This window comes from Trichoplax adhaerens, genomic scaffold (assembly GCF_000150275.1).
Source record: "Trichoplax adhaerens TRIADscaffold_2 genomic scaffold, whole genome shotgun sequence".
Lineage (NCBI taxonomy): Eukaryota > Metazoa > Placozoa > Uniplacotomia > Trichoplacea > Trichoplacidae > Trichoplax > Trichoplax adhaerens.
Genome location: NW_002060944.1, coordinates 6,674,049 through 6,691,089, shown reverse-complemented (window position 1 = coordinate 6,691,089; position 17,041 = coordinate 6,674,049). Strand labels below are relative to the sequence as shown.

The following is a 17,041-nucleotide window of genomic DNA, read 5'->3' as shown; positions in this document are numbered from 1 at the left end:
AAAGACTGGAAGAACATTGGATGAGGGGCATTCATAAACAATGTACTTGTATTTTTCCATGATAGCTTAATAATTATAATAAATTAATTTATACTCTATATTGCTGCATAAAAATAGTAAATACCGTTTCAATCAAATCAATTCACCATCTAAAATGATATGATGGTGCAATAATATTTTACGTTAAAACGATATCCACATAGATGGCAGTCTATAGCGATCGCTAATTAGCTAATTAATTATTTTTTTTTTTTGACACCGGCGACACTAGGATACTACCCAAATATGACTTACGATGTAATACGTAAAACAATATCGGCCAAATCATGAGTGCACCGAGTAACCAATAGTATACAACAATACTTTGGTATGTTAAACTGCTCAAACAGCAACATCACCAGGAATAATAACAAAGAATTGTAGAAGACGTTACTGTATTTTCAGTATCTTATATCACTCGATAACGGTATCCATCCTGCAACATTTCACTATGGAGATAGCAATAACATTACATACATTAGATGTAAACAATGCCATTTTCTTACTGCCATTTATTAATACTCTTACTACATAAAAGGTAAATATTTTTGCTCTATGTATATCAACAACACAATACTTTGTTCTACAGTAGAAGTAGACGGGATATTATCTACAGTATATAGAATATAGATATACCCGTATGTGTTATATACACGTACAGTATACATATATATATATATATAGTATACTGCACATATAGATATAGATATACTGTAGATGCACTAATTAACAGCCTGGTTTATGTATACAGAAATATATATGATAGATGCGTAGAGACTCTCTAGAGAGAGTGAGATCTCAACGTGTTTACGTAACGACTATCAACTTCTATTTAGACGGCATATTAAATTCACAACTATTTTACCCTTAACATCAATTTCTTAAAGCGTTGTATCCAGACAGTATGCTTCCTATTACACTTACTTGACCTATTGATAAGTTGTATTGCTTTCACGTCGACACTTTTCTGTGCAGTATTGCTTATTTTTACTTGATCTAAATTACGCTGTAAGTCTTCAATATTTGCAATAACGTCAAAATACTTCATACTCCACCATGGCGGAAAGATCTCACGAATTAGATGTTGATGCCATATTAGATAAATTGCTATCGGTACGAAGTAATCCAGGAAAACAAGTAAGTGATCTATTGCTTAATTATCATGAAGAACGACGATAAATCAATTTATTCCAATTTTATACTGAACGATTATCAGTAGTCAATTTTTATTGAGTGGAAATTATCATCACGTAGATGACGTACTGAAACGATTGCTTTAATATCGAATACGAATAGAATTGATTACAAGAAAGAGTGCAATAATGAATAAATTAGACGAAGAGACGATAGACAATCTTCACATTGAATGTCGAATCGATACTGTACCAATAACGTATAGTTCTAGTTTTGCAGTCGACTAAAGGATTAAGATTAACTATAAATTTCATCTTTATTGCTGCTTATCGAGTATACTCTGTCGGCTGAGAGAGTATAACAATTTCTTATGTGATAGTAGATGGCATCAAGAGAAATATGGATAATTCCATCTTTTATTTCTAGACCTTATCCTATCTCTTTTATTGTATCCATCTTTATGCTAACATGGCTGTATACTCATAAACATCAGTTAGTATTCAGCGTTTTAATTTATACTTTATGATAAATAGAATAAAATTCGCTAAAATTTAGAAGGTACAGTCTGAAACTATGTAGATCTACGTAGATATAAATAAATAGTTAGATTAAGCGTTTATATTGTTAGCTTGTCAGAGTGGAATAATATAAGTCTATTAATTATCCACTCTTATCCAATTAGTTTTTAAGAACGTTATACTCCATTCTCGCTATGATGTCCATAGTCTATAAATGCTAGCTTTGATATCCCGTGGTGTTATTTTATTCACTTTGATCACAGCAAGATTTAATTGCTAGCTTGGGATCATTATCAATAGTAATATTCTAATCTTGAAAAAACTATGCTAGGAAAATTAAATTTTTTATGTTTATTATCTATTAATGATCGCATGATTTCATTCTATCTTTATTAGGTTCAAATTCCAGAAAGTCAAATCAGGCTATTATGTCAAGTTTCTCGCCAACTATTTCTACAGCAACCTATGCTTGTCTCTGTTAATGCGCCAGTTAATATTTGTGGTGATATCCATGGTCAATATGAAGATCTTTTAAGGCATTTCGATAAATTAGGCTATCCACCGGACTCCAGTTACCTATTCCTTGGTGATTACGTTGATCGGTAAATTTTTGACATCCACATACCGTAACTAGAATAATTATGAATTAGGGGTGATAGTGTGATCATATTTAAAAGCTAGTTCTATATAAATATAAGTTGCTTTTTCTAAATCATCTGCTCAAATCCAAGCAATTGATCAATCTATCCATTTTGACATTATTTGTTTTATAACAAATTACGGTAATGCTGAAATGGATAATCATCAATACAATTACGTATAGTAAATTTTAAGTTCATTATTTAATATAATCGTAAAATTTTGTCTACAGCCTTATTTTTTCTTTTTTTAAGTTAAGAACTTGCTGAATTTTAAATTCCTCTCATGATTAAAGAAAATAGCTAATATTACATTAATGTTAATTATCATTGCTACTGTGCTAATGTTTTCCTTTTATGTTATTATAGCACAGCATTTACTAAAATTACTTTATTTATAAATACTTATATATTTACAGGGGAAAAAGATCGTTAGAAACTATCTGCTTAATATTAGCATATAAAGTCAAGTATCCAGATAAACTATATTTACTCCGCGGGAATCATGAATGCGCTGGCATCAATCGGTAAGATTGCACATATATTAGTAAATTACTTAAGACTGCACTTTTTCCTTTGGCCAGTATTTTTTCTTGCTGAATTAAATTTTAGCAACTTATTGGCAACTACGTATGTAGGCATTCTATTCAATTGAGTCTATCATAGCTGCTATATCTTCAATCATAATATGAAAAGGACAGAATATATCATACTCAAGATAGAAAAAATGGAAAAATTGCAATCCTCCAATCTATTAACCTATTAAAATGAAATAATTACATCACTCCATTTGATATTAGGAAGAAATTAGTATAGATTCAACCAATATTTGATTATCTCGTACCTCTCATTCGATTTGATCCATAGTATACTATAGTACAATAGGATCTATGCTTACATTATATTTATATTGATTCTACTTTTATCGATAATATAATGATAGCCATGAATAATAATTAATAAAAATAAATAAAAACGCTAACTAGTTTTCATCGCCCATGATAGCTATTAATCAAGTCGATTTCAATTCTAATGACGATAATTGTTAACCGGACTTTTTCCTAACCATCATTTTTAGCATTATTTATTTAAATGATTTTATTTTCTTTCGTGATAATATTATGAAGTTCTTTTCTACTACCAGACCTGGCTATTTTATTTCATTTGTCCAATGATACAATCAGAAATTGTTCTAAACAAGTATTCTGAACTATTCGCCGTTGCTACGTTTCCCCTGTACATTGCAATAAATGGATGTTTAAGCCTATAAAAGTGTAAACACCCAGTAGTCTATATGCTCATTTGTTCCTTCAAATGCCTTTGATAATTTTCTCCTTAGTATCTTTGCCTTGACACATACTAAGTAGACATGACTATCGTTCCAAAAAGTCACTTTAAAAAGATTATAATTAGGACCAACATAGACTTCATATTGATAATTAATTATCCATTATTTGCAATGCCCTTGCCTTTTCTCTACTCATCATCACTACATTTTACACTAATTTTTGATATCATCAAGCTTCTAATAGCGCCCTATTCAAATAATTAGCCTAAAAACACTATCTACTTGATAAAATTCAACTAATTCGTACCTTATTAGAGGTATATCTTTTTAACTTGCGTGCGCTTCATAGGCTTTATGATATATCTAGTTCATAAGTCTACTATTTGAAAAATCTCCTTAATTTAAAACTTGAAAATTTACATTAGTGGTTAAATAATAGCAGTATATTATGAGAAAATTCCTTTTTTAAAGAGTTATAAATTAAAAAATTAAAAGGGTCTTGTATGACCAAGAACACCCAATCGTTACAATGAAATCGGATAAAATCTTTTTTCTATTTTACTGCAATTTTAAAAGGAAGCCTGTCTCATTTAATACATGGACCATTAATAAATTTTTGTTATAACCGTTGAATGCTGTTATATTTGGACATCATTTGTTTATTTGGTAGTATAGTATGGTATCATATGATGAACATACATAGATGATAGTAGCCGCAAATTCATAACTATATTTCAAATGAGTTTATTTGCTTCCATTTTTAAAATGACAACCCTTTAAAACTTCCAAATTTTCATCTTAAGAATTATTAACGTTATCAGCTTAACCTATAATATCAATTAAAATTTCCATACCCTTTAGTAGTTGTAGTTACTGTACGAATAAAATCATCTAGAATAGCAAATCAGGATAATAACACGGTAATTGTATGTATTTGATTAAGATTTTAATATCTTTCATCATCTAGCTCCAGTTAATTGGCAAACAGTTTAAGGATATCTTGACGTATTTTTATTGTAATCTTTTAGGTAATATTTGCTTTTTCCCTGCATGTTCTTCTTTAGTTCTACTCATGCACTATAGTATTATTCACGTATATATTGGCTTATCGACGTTTCTTTTAGTGAACATAAATCATGAATAAGTCGGATGAAATTTATGGAAGACTAATTAATAATACCTATTTCTCTCACTATTTTTTATACTACCTTTAGCCATTCAATATCAGATAGATAAATATATGATTTATATATGGCTTGTCTTCTTTTACAATGTAACTTTAATACTCACCAATTACCTATTTATTATTTTCCCTAAAAAAATAAGATTTTCAATTTTACTCTCTTCTTTCTACTGTATAGTCTAAACTTCAAATTTAGACTTTACTTTTCACCTATTCTTTTATAAAGTAAAAATTTACTTTAGATGACACATTTTGCGATCAGATTAATGAAGTAACGCTGATATAATTTTACCAAAATCTGTTTCCATTCGGCACTTTTTAACTGTCTTTAATGAGTATAGGATTATTGTTGTCTGTAATTTTAATATTATAGATTTAAGTATGTCATGAATACCATAATAAAGATCATATAATCCTTTTATGCCATATATTGGCAAAAGTAGAGGAATATTAATACTGTACTAAAGTGACTTTTAATAAACTAATAATAATTCAGGCTTTTTGGAATATACTCTTTGATAGATGGGAGGAAGGAGTTATTCTATCTATGACAATGGTAAATGTTATGCTATTAAAATACATACACTACTGTTAACTTTGATATTTTTTCTTCTACCTTTACAATTAGCATTTACGGATTTTATGACGAATGTAAACGGCGCTATAACATCAAGTTATGGAAGACATTTACCGATTGTTTTAATTGTTTACCAATTGGTAAGTTGTATGATCTAAAAAACACATGTATGATTATACAAAATTGGTTATTTTTTCTTTTATCATGTTATCAACTGTACTATTTGACGTTAAGTAGTCTTTAGCAGATTTGCAGTCGAAAGAATTTATGATCCTGTAAGACACAATTGTATACTTAATTATGCAATCATTGAATGTAGAAATCTTACGGCATGTCACGACCCAACATGAAATATGTCTTTCCACTGTCTTTTATTTATCAAAGGCGTTTTTGTAAACCTCATTTTTTCTAGTCTAATTTTTTAGACATGTACCATTCTGTAAAATAATACAAGCATACTATTATCACCTAGAGATATATTTAACGACATATTGTAAAGACATTGTAGTGATTTTCGCTGACTTGTTACTAATTTGATTATTATTGCTAACTTTTCATATTACCAATAATAACCCTCAATGTTACCGATTGCTGACAAGCTGTGCTATTGTAATACTACATATCGATAGAACTAGTCTATACTTTAGGTATCTCTAATATAGATCTTATTGATTTGTGTCTACGATGTTAATACTAAAGGGCTATCGAATTGCTTTCTTACCAAATGAGTATCGAACATTAATATGATCAAGTTCGGATATAAAAGGAAAAGTGTAGCAGATAATTGCAATTAATTATTAGCTGTACCGTACCTATTAATATGATCGATAGCTATATAGATATGAATAGATTTTTTATAAACTGGATATCCAATATCAATAATATATTAGAGTCTGAATATGCAAAATGATTTTTAAACGAAAATTCCTAGTCAATTCAAGGTTAATATAGCTATCGAGGGCTTACAATGCACCAGAATTTGATATACACGATGATATTTTGGATTATTGTTAGTAGTTAATAGCTAACACTGTCCTTCTCAACATTATATACTGCGTGATTAACTAGAAAGATTTAAGTCTCTTCCATACTAATAGAGATCTCCAACACCTATAATTCACTAGAACTCAGACGTCCAAAAGATATATGGGATAATCATTATTAGTAACAAGCTAATAGTGTACCTTCTTAGTAGTAGATATTATATAACTACATAGCCTAACCTAACCAATAGCAATAATACTCTTAACTTCTATGCATTAACCTCAATCAATAATTTGCAAAATTTATACAGTACTTGCAGTTGACAATCTTGTAGGATCTCCAAGTGTAGGCTGATAAACATTAACATCGGAGTAGTATTAATTGGTCCCAGCTAATAATTATTAAAGTTCTACCGGCATTTTAATCGTCTGAGTTTTAGCTGAATAATTGCTTCAAGGGTAAAAGAAGTACAAATAGATCGACATGATGAGATTAAGCCTTCATGTTCTGTTCTCTTTAAAATGATGTAAAAATCTCTTCCGTATTCATATTCTAGATATAATTGCTACCATCTAAACAAGATGTCGAATTTTTAGAAATTAGTATAATAGCAGTAATAGAATACAATGATGCCATTTAAAATTTAATGCCTTTACGAGAAATACTCAAACGATCTTGATCATATATAATGAATCTAAACCTTATTTTTTTATCAAGTGAAAATTAAGCTTGCAATATTTTTTATCAGTGAAAACATAAAATATCATTATTGAGAATACTGCAACTGCTAGATCGAAAATTTTAAATGTTACAGGATTAGTCGTTCCGATATCTTAGAAAATTGATGTACTGCAAGACTTTGATACAGTTTGATGTTCTCTTTACAGTTGGCAACATATTAATTAATTAGGGTTATTAATATCTTCCTTCAAATTCTATACGAACTATCAACGACAGCAGTAATCAGTTTCATTCTAATATCTTCTATTCGATAACGTTGAGAAATCCTTAGGCAATTACTAATGCAACCATTCACTTTGTGTGATTCATATTTGATACCGAGCTAAGATTCATTTTATACAAGATAAAGTTCTATCTGCTTAAAAAAGATGTATTTGAACGTTAATCTAAAGATTACGCTTAGGCTAGCTATCCTCAGTGTGTTGAAAGTATGATATGACATTAGATCTTCGCGAATATGATTTCGTATTAAAATATCAAGATAAATGAATTTTATCAAAAAAAGCTTTTATATAAATTCGATAAATTCATACTTAGTATTAACTTAAATTTATTTATATTTGCAAGGTATCATTCAATCTGCTTCATATTAAGCATTTAGCTGAAATTGTTTTGATGCAAAATAGTCTTTAATGTGTTCTAGCATCCTGAACTACAAATCATACGTTAAATTATTAATCAGTTTTATTTTGCTGCTGTTATTTTCTCTGTCTGTCTATCAGGTTACGAATAACAAGTTAAATGTATCTGTCTTCTTTTGATTCCATACAGTAGTTATCTAAACGGATTACTTTGCGCTAGATAGTTAATTTTACAATATAGAAACTCACGATGAACTAGAGAAAAATCAGCTTATGAGCTATTGCATACCATAGGAATTAAATATTGTTATTGACTAAAACATGCTTGTTTCTTATAAATTAGCCGCTTTAGTGGAAAACACAATATTTTGTACTCATGGTGGATTATCGCCTGCGTTAGATGAACTTGAGCAAGTAAGTTAGTGAAAGTGTTTACTTATCCAAGATTTGAAGGATATTATAGAAAGGCTTTTTCTACCGTAGCTAATGTGAGAAGAAATTTATAATGCGTGCATCCATTATAATCATTTTCGTCAGCTTAATATATGCATATGTATTTCTAACAGATAAAATTATGTGAAATTGTATAGTAGTAATTCGTTTTAATGTCATATTAGATTGTCGAAACAGAAAGACCACTAGATGTACCTGATCACGGCTTAGTTTGCGATTTACTGTGGTCAGATCCAGACGAAGTAAGTCTATCTCTAATGTCTTTATTCGTACTGTTGATTCTTAGCAGTTTCTCATAGAGAAAGCGAGCTTTTAAAATTATTTTGTTGGAACAGTGAAATTGGGTATTATATAACTATATAAATTTTGGCTAATAATTGCTCTTCCTCCTTAGGATATCACTGGTTGGGGAGAAAATGATCGTGGTGTTTCATTTACATTTGGAGGCGATGTTGTCGAAGAATTTTTAACCAAGCATGATTGTAGTCTAATCTGTAGAGCTCATCAGGTTCGAATTATAATCTTAATTGCATCATTAAGTGTACTCTTACGGTTGGATATTAGATAAGTGATCTAATACATTTCTATATAATATCATATTATTGGCTGTATTTGTAAGTATGTTAAAATTTACTGTTATATCAACAAAAAATCGTTAGGTTGTAGAAGATGGATATCAATTCTTTCATAAGAGAAAGGTATGTGATATAATTTTACTTTATCAGGGCCTAATCTTCTCCCTTTTAAGTATCCTTTTCTTATATTTTTATAGCTAGTAACACTGTTTAGCGCTCCAAATTACTGTGGAGAATTTGATAACGCTGCTGCAGCTATGAATGTGACTAAAGACTTGTTATGCTCATTTAGCATACTAAAGGTAATTTCTTTGATATTTCTATTTGCGTAATTTAAAATTCATATACCATAATAACCTGCCTAAATACCTACGTCGACAGAAATTACTTATAAATTTGTTACTATCTTAAACTTTATATTATTTTTTAATTTAATATGGCATTGCATTTGATTATTCTGCAGCCTGAATCGAAAGTAAAAATTAAAGGCAAGAAAAAATAACCAACGGTATTTCACACTGAATTCCAAAAATATTCTTTTACGGAATGCATATCTGTTTTATTGATTTCGAATATATCTTTCCTAGTTTGAAAAGTCAAAACATTGCTATAGCCGTAATTTAGCCATAAAGATGCTAATATTTAAATACAAGTGATCTTAACTTCTACTGATATTATGGATGCAATTTATAAAGTTAAATATCTTTAGCCAAATATGGAATGAGAAAAGAATTAGGATAAATTCATAGATATTACTGTTATACTCCTTTTAAAACTTGATCTGGTATTTACTGCGTAAATTTTAAATGAAACATACAAGTATTCTTTTTTTTACAAATTCTTTAACTTCATAGAAACTACCATATCGTCATAATTTCACTAACTAAAGTCGATAATGAATTCAATTTAGTGAAGCAAATAGTTAATATTCCATGTGAAATTGATATACATTAGCTTTAGAGATTAATAATCAATAGCCGTTTACCGTACATCAATTTTAAAATTTGATGTAATACAAGATAGTGTTTTATTTGGTAATTCTGACCATACCTGAAGCCGGGTAGTATCTAAAATGTGATTACAATATTTGATCTTAACTCATATCGATGTATTAAGTTATATAAATAATTTATGATCGTACCTTTGCAATATCGTAATTTATTATAATAATATTCTATCGATGATTATTCAATGCATTAATTTATTTGATCTTATTTACTGAAATAACTATGATGCTGATTAATCATTATATAGAGAAATTCTAAATTTGTTTTTTCATCGTTCGTTTTAAAATTTAAGTTCTTCATATCGTAATAGTTTATATTAATTTTTTAGTCTAATAACTTCTTTCAACTTAATTATTGACATTCAACCAATGTAGAATAACGATTGTACACTTCAAGTGATCACTTACAGTATTTAGTACCTAACCTGATCGAAATTAGCATTAATGAGTTATTTGTTTATTCTTTATGCATTTAACTCTGTACTTTGTACCTGTCAGTTAAAATGTTAATCAATAAAGGATAAGCATTTGTTCAATACAGTGATTAATATTTCTATATTATTGTATTTCGGCTTTTCTTCTCTAGATCATTGTAAGTGCGACATCTTGATGATAGAATCTATATAAAACTGTATATTTACTGCATTGCAGAGAGCTATCACTGCAGACAATATAACATCAGCCTTCCCAAATTTCTACCGACGACGGAATTTGATCCTATAGTATACACCAACAACAGTATGATATCATTTTTTATATTGCCGAGAAAACCATTCTGTAAATTATGTCAGTATCGATGATACGGAGATTTAGCAGTGATGATTGCATGAATAATTTAACCGCCAGAATTTCATATTCAATGAAGACTGTAGATTATTTGCTATACATAGGCTATATTAATATTGCACGAAATCGGCATTATCATTCGAAAGCCTTCCTTTAGTTATTAAGCTTGAGTTACTAGAAGTATTTTTTAGAGCTAGGTACACCTTACAGGATAAATAATCAGAGTACGATATGAAAATATAGTAACAAAGATTTTCCGCAGCACCTTTCTCATAATATAATCCAACGTACATATATATATATATATATATACTGTAGTATCAGGGGCCACTATGTAAAAAAGAGAAGCATGGCAGTAGCATATTACGTATTTACTTTAACACTGTTGTAGAGGAAAAATCCTCTAAATGAATACAGTATATTATTACTATGATATCATGATTGTAATAAATTTGGAAGAGTCCAGTATGAAGTTGAGAGATTACCTCGCTAATTCTATAAGCAGAGGTTTTGATACGCAAATAAAGTTGCTGCTATTCTAATCAAGAGCATGTCCATGTAGCTCTATTTTGTTTTGTTAGTCGCAAAAACTGTAAAAAATGACTGAAAAGTATCTTTTAATTTTCGATCTGCTGTATCGATTCTTGGAGCTTAAAGTGGACATAAATCATGTGATATTTATTTATTACAAATTATAATTGGTTACTCTATTTCAATTAATAGACAATTTTCACGAATTTATTCTATAATTCGATCGTGGACTTTATCTTATTACCTTTTGTACTTTATAAGAAATAGAACCTTGCATAAAATTACTGTTAATAATTTTCCAAGCAATCGCAACAATTTATATATTTTCATATTTAGAAACATATTTTTGTTAGAAGTAACATTAAATTTAAATGTTACATATTGGTTCACAATACTTAACTCTATCAATAGATTCAAGATAAACTTTATCTATCATTACATTGTAATACATTAGTACCATTTCTTTTACGGTAAATCTACCCCTAGTTATAAAGATTGTGCTATTACGCGTAAAAATAATATTGTCACATCTCACAGGAAGGCGAAAATTACCTTAAAATTTTTATCTACATGTTTAAGATTGAAAATTATTCCGAATCAAACAATGTTCTAGTAAAAACTAAAATTGACAAGATGATAAACAGAATCTCGTAGTAAATGGTTTTGCAGGAAGAGCTATTGGAACTAAATTTAACTGCTCATAACTACTAAACACTTTGCACATGTCCGATGCTACTAGGCGCCAATAATTAGAATGCGCAAATGTGAAATAGTGCAAAAACAAATATGGATGGAAATCATAATTCAGAATTGATTATTTACATTCTCTTTTGTAGTACATATTAAGTTCTTCGGCATATCAATTTCTGTAACATGATTTTCATAGAATAGAAAGATTTATGAAAAATTATGACCTTAAAACACTACTTTCATAGATATATAACATGATTTATCATGAGCGTCATTTTTTTCACAGTTTGTGATAAAGATTCCGGATTACAAGTACAGTATATTAAAAATGAAGCGGTAAAACTCCCACCGCATTCAGAATTGAGAATGTTACGAAGACAATGTAAAAATAGATGAGAATAATTCCGTAAGCCCTAAAATCATTGAAAGGTAGTAAATAAGCATTAGAAATCCCCGAAGGGACATTATCAATAATAGATAGAATTATTACTGGAAAAGATCCAGAGAGTGACCATATTTAAATTAATCTCATGTTTTCTTGCTAATTTTGTGTTATTCAAGGTTCCTGACTGTTAGCAATCATCTCTTATGCTATTTAAGTAATTTATAAATATATAGTATATATTTTACGATAATATAATAAATGCTAGATATTCTTACACATTAAGAATATTGATGTGATTATAATTAAAGTAACTACGCGTATATGCGCATATTACTATCTAAATCTTGGTTTGCTTTTATGATGTAAGCATATTAGCATTTTTAAGCAACATTAACCTTTTCGTACTTACTTTGGAGGTGAATATTTAAAGAATGGAAATACTACTGCACTCCCACATAAGCTTATTCCAAGAAAAATCCATGATAACTTGACCTATCAATCATAACATTAATGTTAATTCATGGGATTATTACATATAAAAGGTAGAATGGTTACCTTTACAAAATCCTCCGAATTTATATCAAATACTAACGGATGAGGATAGTTCTGGATGCAGTAAGCCTAATAATACAAATATACAGAATCAAAAAATACCTGCTTCATCTAGGATTACTATTTCGCAATAGTGCCTGGTAATATCAAACTATAAGTATCAAAATGACTACGTACCGTTAATGAAATACCAAGACCTAGAACGTCATTTAATAGCGGTGAACCGAAACAAGAAGCAACGCCAGTAGCAGGCTTTCCAGCTCTTGCAACTGCTGTATCCGCTACTAAATCACCCAAGGAATTACCAATTGCTAGTACTGTAAATCCCAAAATCACTACACAATACCAAACAAGACACAGTAAACATTATATGTATGTCACGATTGCATATTGGTACGGACACTTAACAAAATAATTACATAATTTTCATGGGCACATTTCAGACCTGTTTTTATGTTAAAAGTGTATCCTAACGATTCGGTTACAGCCACAACTTCATTCGGAAGTAATTGCAACCAGACAATGGACATCGCAAAGGCAAGTAACATCAGAACAAACTGGAACCAGCTTGGTGGCGGATGACGAGATGAAGTGGTAATCCATAGAATGACAGAAGCTCCAGCACCTGTATTGACACATATGCATTGTTATAACCAACACATGAATTAGTAGCTGCTGTAGTGTAATAGCTGTATACGCCTATAAACATACCCAATATGAGTATAAATATCCATAGAGGTAGATGCCCTACAGGTAGGGTAAATCCTTCAAAACCTTTTGCAGCTAATAATATAACATATGCCATTGGTGCAGGTGAAATGATTACAAAGAAACGTCTCCAAGGGTCCCATTTACCATCCTAAATGGTGAATGATTGTAATATGAATTAATTTACTGTTAATCATTTAATTCCTTTGAAAAACTTGTTTGAAAAATTTAAATAGAAATTAAGAACTAACAGCTACGGGAATTGACATCCATCTTAATAAAGAAAATGGCCATTCGAATAGCCATTGAATTTTAACGAGGAAGTGCGATTTGCTTGGCTGTAATAATTATTTTTATGACAGGTTTAATAAAGCATAGAATGACGAGAGATTTTGGTATAAAATAGAATTTGTCAGTGATACCCATGATAGTCCGGGTAAATTCGTAGTAAGATTATCGTCTAAATATACAATATCATCATCCTCGCTGTAGCTATCTGGACCTAAATTGGTAGTACGTATTTATAAATTTATTACAGAAAACTAGGAAATAGATTTTCAATTGAACAAATATGTAAAAATAATACGATTAGCATACCTGATTGCAATAATGGAGAGCGTTCGTTTAAACCGGGTTCTGCTCTACAAGCAATCTAACAATATATATAGTTATAAAATTATTTGGTCCATGACGATTCAAATATAATAAGATGTTTAACGATAAATTTTCTTACCTTTTTCTTCGAAATTATCACAACTACTATTATATATAAAATGTAGAGTAGTAGAATTATAACAGATTCGTATATATAAATCTATAAAATAAAATGCCGAGTCAGATGAAATTGCAATAAAAATTAAAAACGCACTTTATCACATATTCACATACCGCACCGTCCAGACACGCAATAATAACAGCCAATACTACGATCATATAAGCAATGACATCGCGAAAAAAATCTACGGGATCTAGTTAATAAAGTAGCAACGCCTATTAATCGAAATTTGTATCGTCTATAAGCTTATTAAGCTATTTAATAAGTAATCTTACTTATAGTACTTCTTTCCACACGCGATACCATAATCACAGCTCTAGATGCAGTAATTCACAGTTTTACTTAATTTTATTCAATATCAAGATTACTATTCATGATACCACTAATGATGCAACTACACAATGCTAATTGCATAAACATAAATTGCGGATCATCAGCAGGATCGTTAGTTTTAAAGTATTGCATTTTCGTGATATTTATGTATATTTGAAAAATTAGCCAAAGTTTGTGAATACTTACCCAAGTACGACTGTTGATATAAATATTGAAGCCCCAAGTAAAGCTCTACAATTTGGAAAGTAGTTATCAGTGTTGTCTCAAAAGTCATAATATCGACTAAAATTTATTCTTTTTGTGTTATATTTCGGAGAGAGATGAATCTCACAACATTGAATTAAATTTGTCTATGTAATGTAATGGTCATACGGATTCTAACCCTAATTCCAGAGGAAAATCGTGCGCTTTTCTTATTGCTGCATATGCAGTAAATACATCAGGAGCGCCTAGTCAAGATAAAAATTTTTATACCTTGGTAACGTTCTCAAATACAATACATGGTTTAATTTTAGCAAATTAGTAACTCGTTGAAAGCCTGCAGAAAGACCGATACAAAATCCAGGAGTTATCCTACATTAACAATATCTATTATTCTTTACTTACCATTTCCAATAGCTAACAAAGTTATTCCCGCTATGCTTGGAGATAATTTCAGCTATTTACATTAATAAATAATAAACATTAAAAAAAATATTTGGTAATTGTTCCGTTAGTACGGTATTTGTTTTATTTACGAAATAACCATCTCGAATTGAGAACCAGTTCATAACGTAATAGTAGGATATCAAAATATTGCTCTAAATTTATTGTACTGTTACACTATAGTTACGTCAGGTATCTTCATAACTCGAAACAATTTTTAGTCATACAATAGCTGGGATTGTTGAAAAGTTAGGACTGGGAACTATTCAATGTGATCAATTGCACAGCAAAAATAAATAAATTTATATATTTGTTTCAATTTAGCTTACTTTTTCTGACAGGAAGTTCAAAGGAGGAACAAAGTAGTTATCGGCCTAATATTAGTAGTTGACAAAGGATAGCATTTGTTAACTTATTCAGTCATATGACATGTGTTACTGAATTATAATTACTAGTAATCGGTAGATAGAATTTATTTTGATGGATAAATTCTTTCTAGAATTTATTTTGATGGATAAATTCTTTCTGTGGTAACTTTCACACAGAGATTGACTGCAACTTTTAAAAGAGTGTTATGATTATTGAGTCTATATATACTATTTATAGTACAATGGCAGAAAATAGCTATCATTTAATTGTTTAGAATTTCGTGATTAATTTTTACGATTTTCATTGCTGGTGTTGTACACTGTATTACATACTAATTTTCATACCTAGCGTAATAAAAACTACGGTAGGCAGTAAGTTAGCATTCCATGTATAGTATCAAAGGAACTAGGTAGATAGTATAGCAACAGCTAAGCAAGGTAAAATTCTGGAATCAAACGAATAAAGATACTGCATTACCGTTGTTGCCATCAGAGAGATGAGTAAGAGGAGCCAAAAGCTTAGTATTATGTACGCCAAAATCTATCAGCGATCAATGACAAAACGTAAAGACGATTAGCACAAGTTTTATGAGCTTAAGCTTTAGGACAAGTAACATGTTGGGATGCTATATTCAGATATAAGCGTACACAAATACGACTATGTAAAATTGAGTTATACCGTATATACTGTAGCATTACCTGTTGATGTTCCATATCACAAAACACGAATTGCAAATAATTAAAAAGAGCAGGAACCGAGCCACAACGTGCAAGAACGAATTCACAGCTATTGGTATACGGCAGTGGATAAGTATAAGGATCAGAACAATCTTGTATCACAACGTGATTCCCATTCTGTTGGCCATTTAAGCCTTGAAATAACTGAATAAGCACCATCATGGGCTGCGATATTCACTCTGTATTGGAATTAAAATTAGAATCGTGACTAAATATGAAAATATCCTGAATCCAGTATAAGGGATTGATTAATCTTATCTGGGTCTCAACCAATTAAAATTATTCAGAAAAGTTTTAATGTGATGAATAGCATTAATGAACACTATTGTATAGTAAAAATTATTATATCGTAGTACATTGTAAATGCAACGTATAAAACATTACTAGGCAATTGTGGATGTAGGATGATGTACTGCAGGTAACGATAACTAAGCTGATCATTTTAGTACGTAAGCCATTAAGTTATGAACGTTGCTACTGTACTATTGACATGTATTTAATCGCTGCTGTATTATTACGGCATTGCTTAAAAATGACCTATCGTTCTAATGATATAATAAAAAGTAGTAATGAAACTAATTTTTAAAATCTGAATAGGTAGTAAAATCACTGTTCTAGAATAATTGAGGCATGTCAAATGTTTGTATTCTCTTTACTAATTTATGTGAAATTAATCTTAAATCTGATATTTCTCGTTTGTAAATGTTTACAACTCAACAGCTAACTACTGTACTACATTGATAATCACTTAAAATGATTATCTTCTTATAGCAATCTGTTTGAGATTAATCTATTGCACTACTAGGTATAAGG

At 29.8% G+C, this 17,041-nt stretch overlaps 2 protein-coding genes across 2 annotated transcripts; one reads left to right on the top strand and one right to left on the bottom strand.

Moving 5' to 3' along the window:
* Positions 1–1,095: 1,095 nt before the first annotated feature.
* Positions 1,096–9,043, top strand: TRIADDRAFT_20850 (uncharacterized protein; the record flags this gene model as incomplete). The annotated part of the gene is made up of 9 exons (XM_002110046.1): positions 1,096–1,176; positions 2,088–2,293; positions 2,749–2,856; positions 5,429–5,517; positions 8,027–8,097; positions 8,301–8,378; positions 8,531–8,644; positions 8,796–8,834; positions 8,909–9,043. The coding sequence occupies 9 exons, from the start codon at positions 1,096–1,098 to the stop codon at positions 9,041–9,043; spliced, it is 921 nt and encodes a 306-aa protein (XP_002110082.1).
* Positions 9,044–11,188: 2,145 nt separating this feature from the next.
* On the bottom strand, positions 11,189–16,387 carry TRIADDRAFT_53673 (uncharacterized protein; the record flags this gene model as incomplete). Its single annotated transcript, XM_002109503.1, has 17 exons — positions 11,189–11,210; positions 12,519–12,601; positions 12,665–12,730; positions 12,839–12,996; positions 13,107–13,286; positions 13,373–13,520; positions 13,621–13,707; positions 13,792–13,871; positions 13,967–14,021; positions 14,103–14,183; positions 14,258–14,337; positions 14,420–14,460; positions 14,664–14,708; positions 14,860–14,926; positions 15,084–15,135; positions 15,452–15,496; positions 16,190–16,387. The coding sequence occupies 17 exons, from the start codon at positions 16,385–16,387 to the stop codon at positions 11,189–11,191; spliced, it is 1,488 nt and encodes a 495-aa protein (XP_002109539.1).
* Positions 16,388–17,041: the final 654 nt, after the last annotated feature.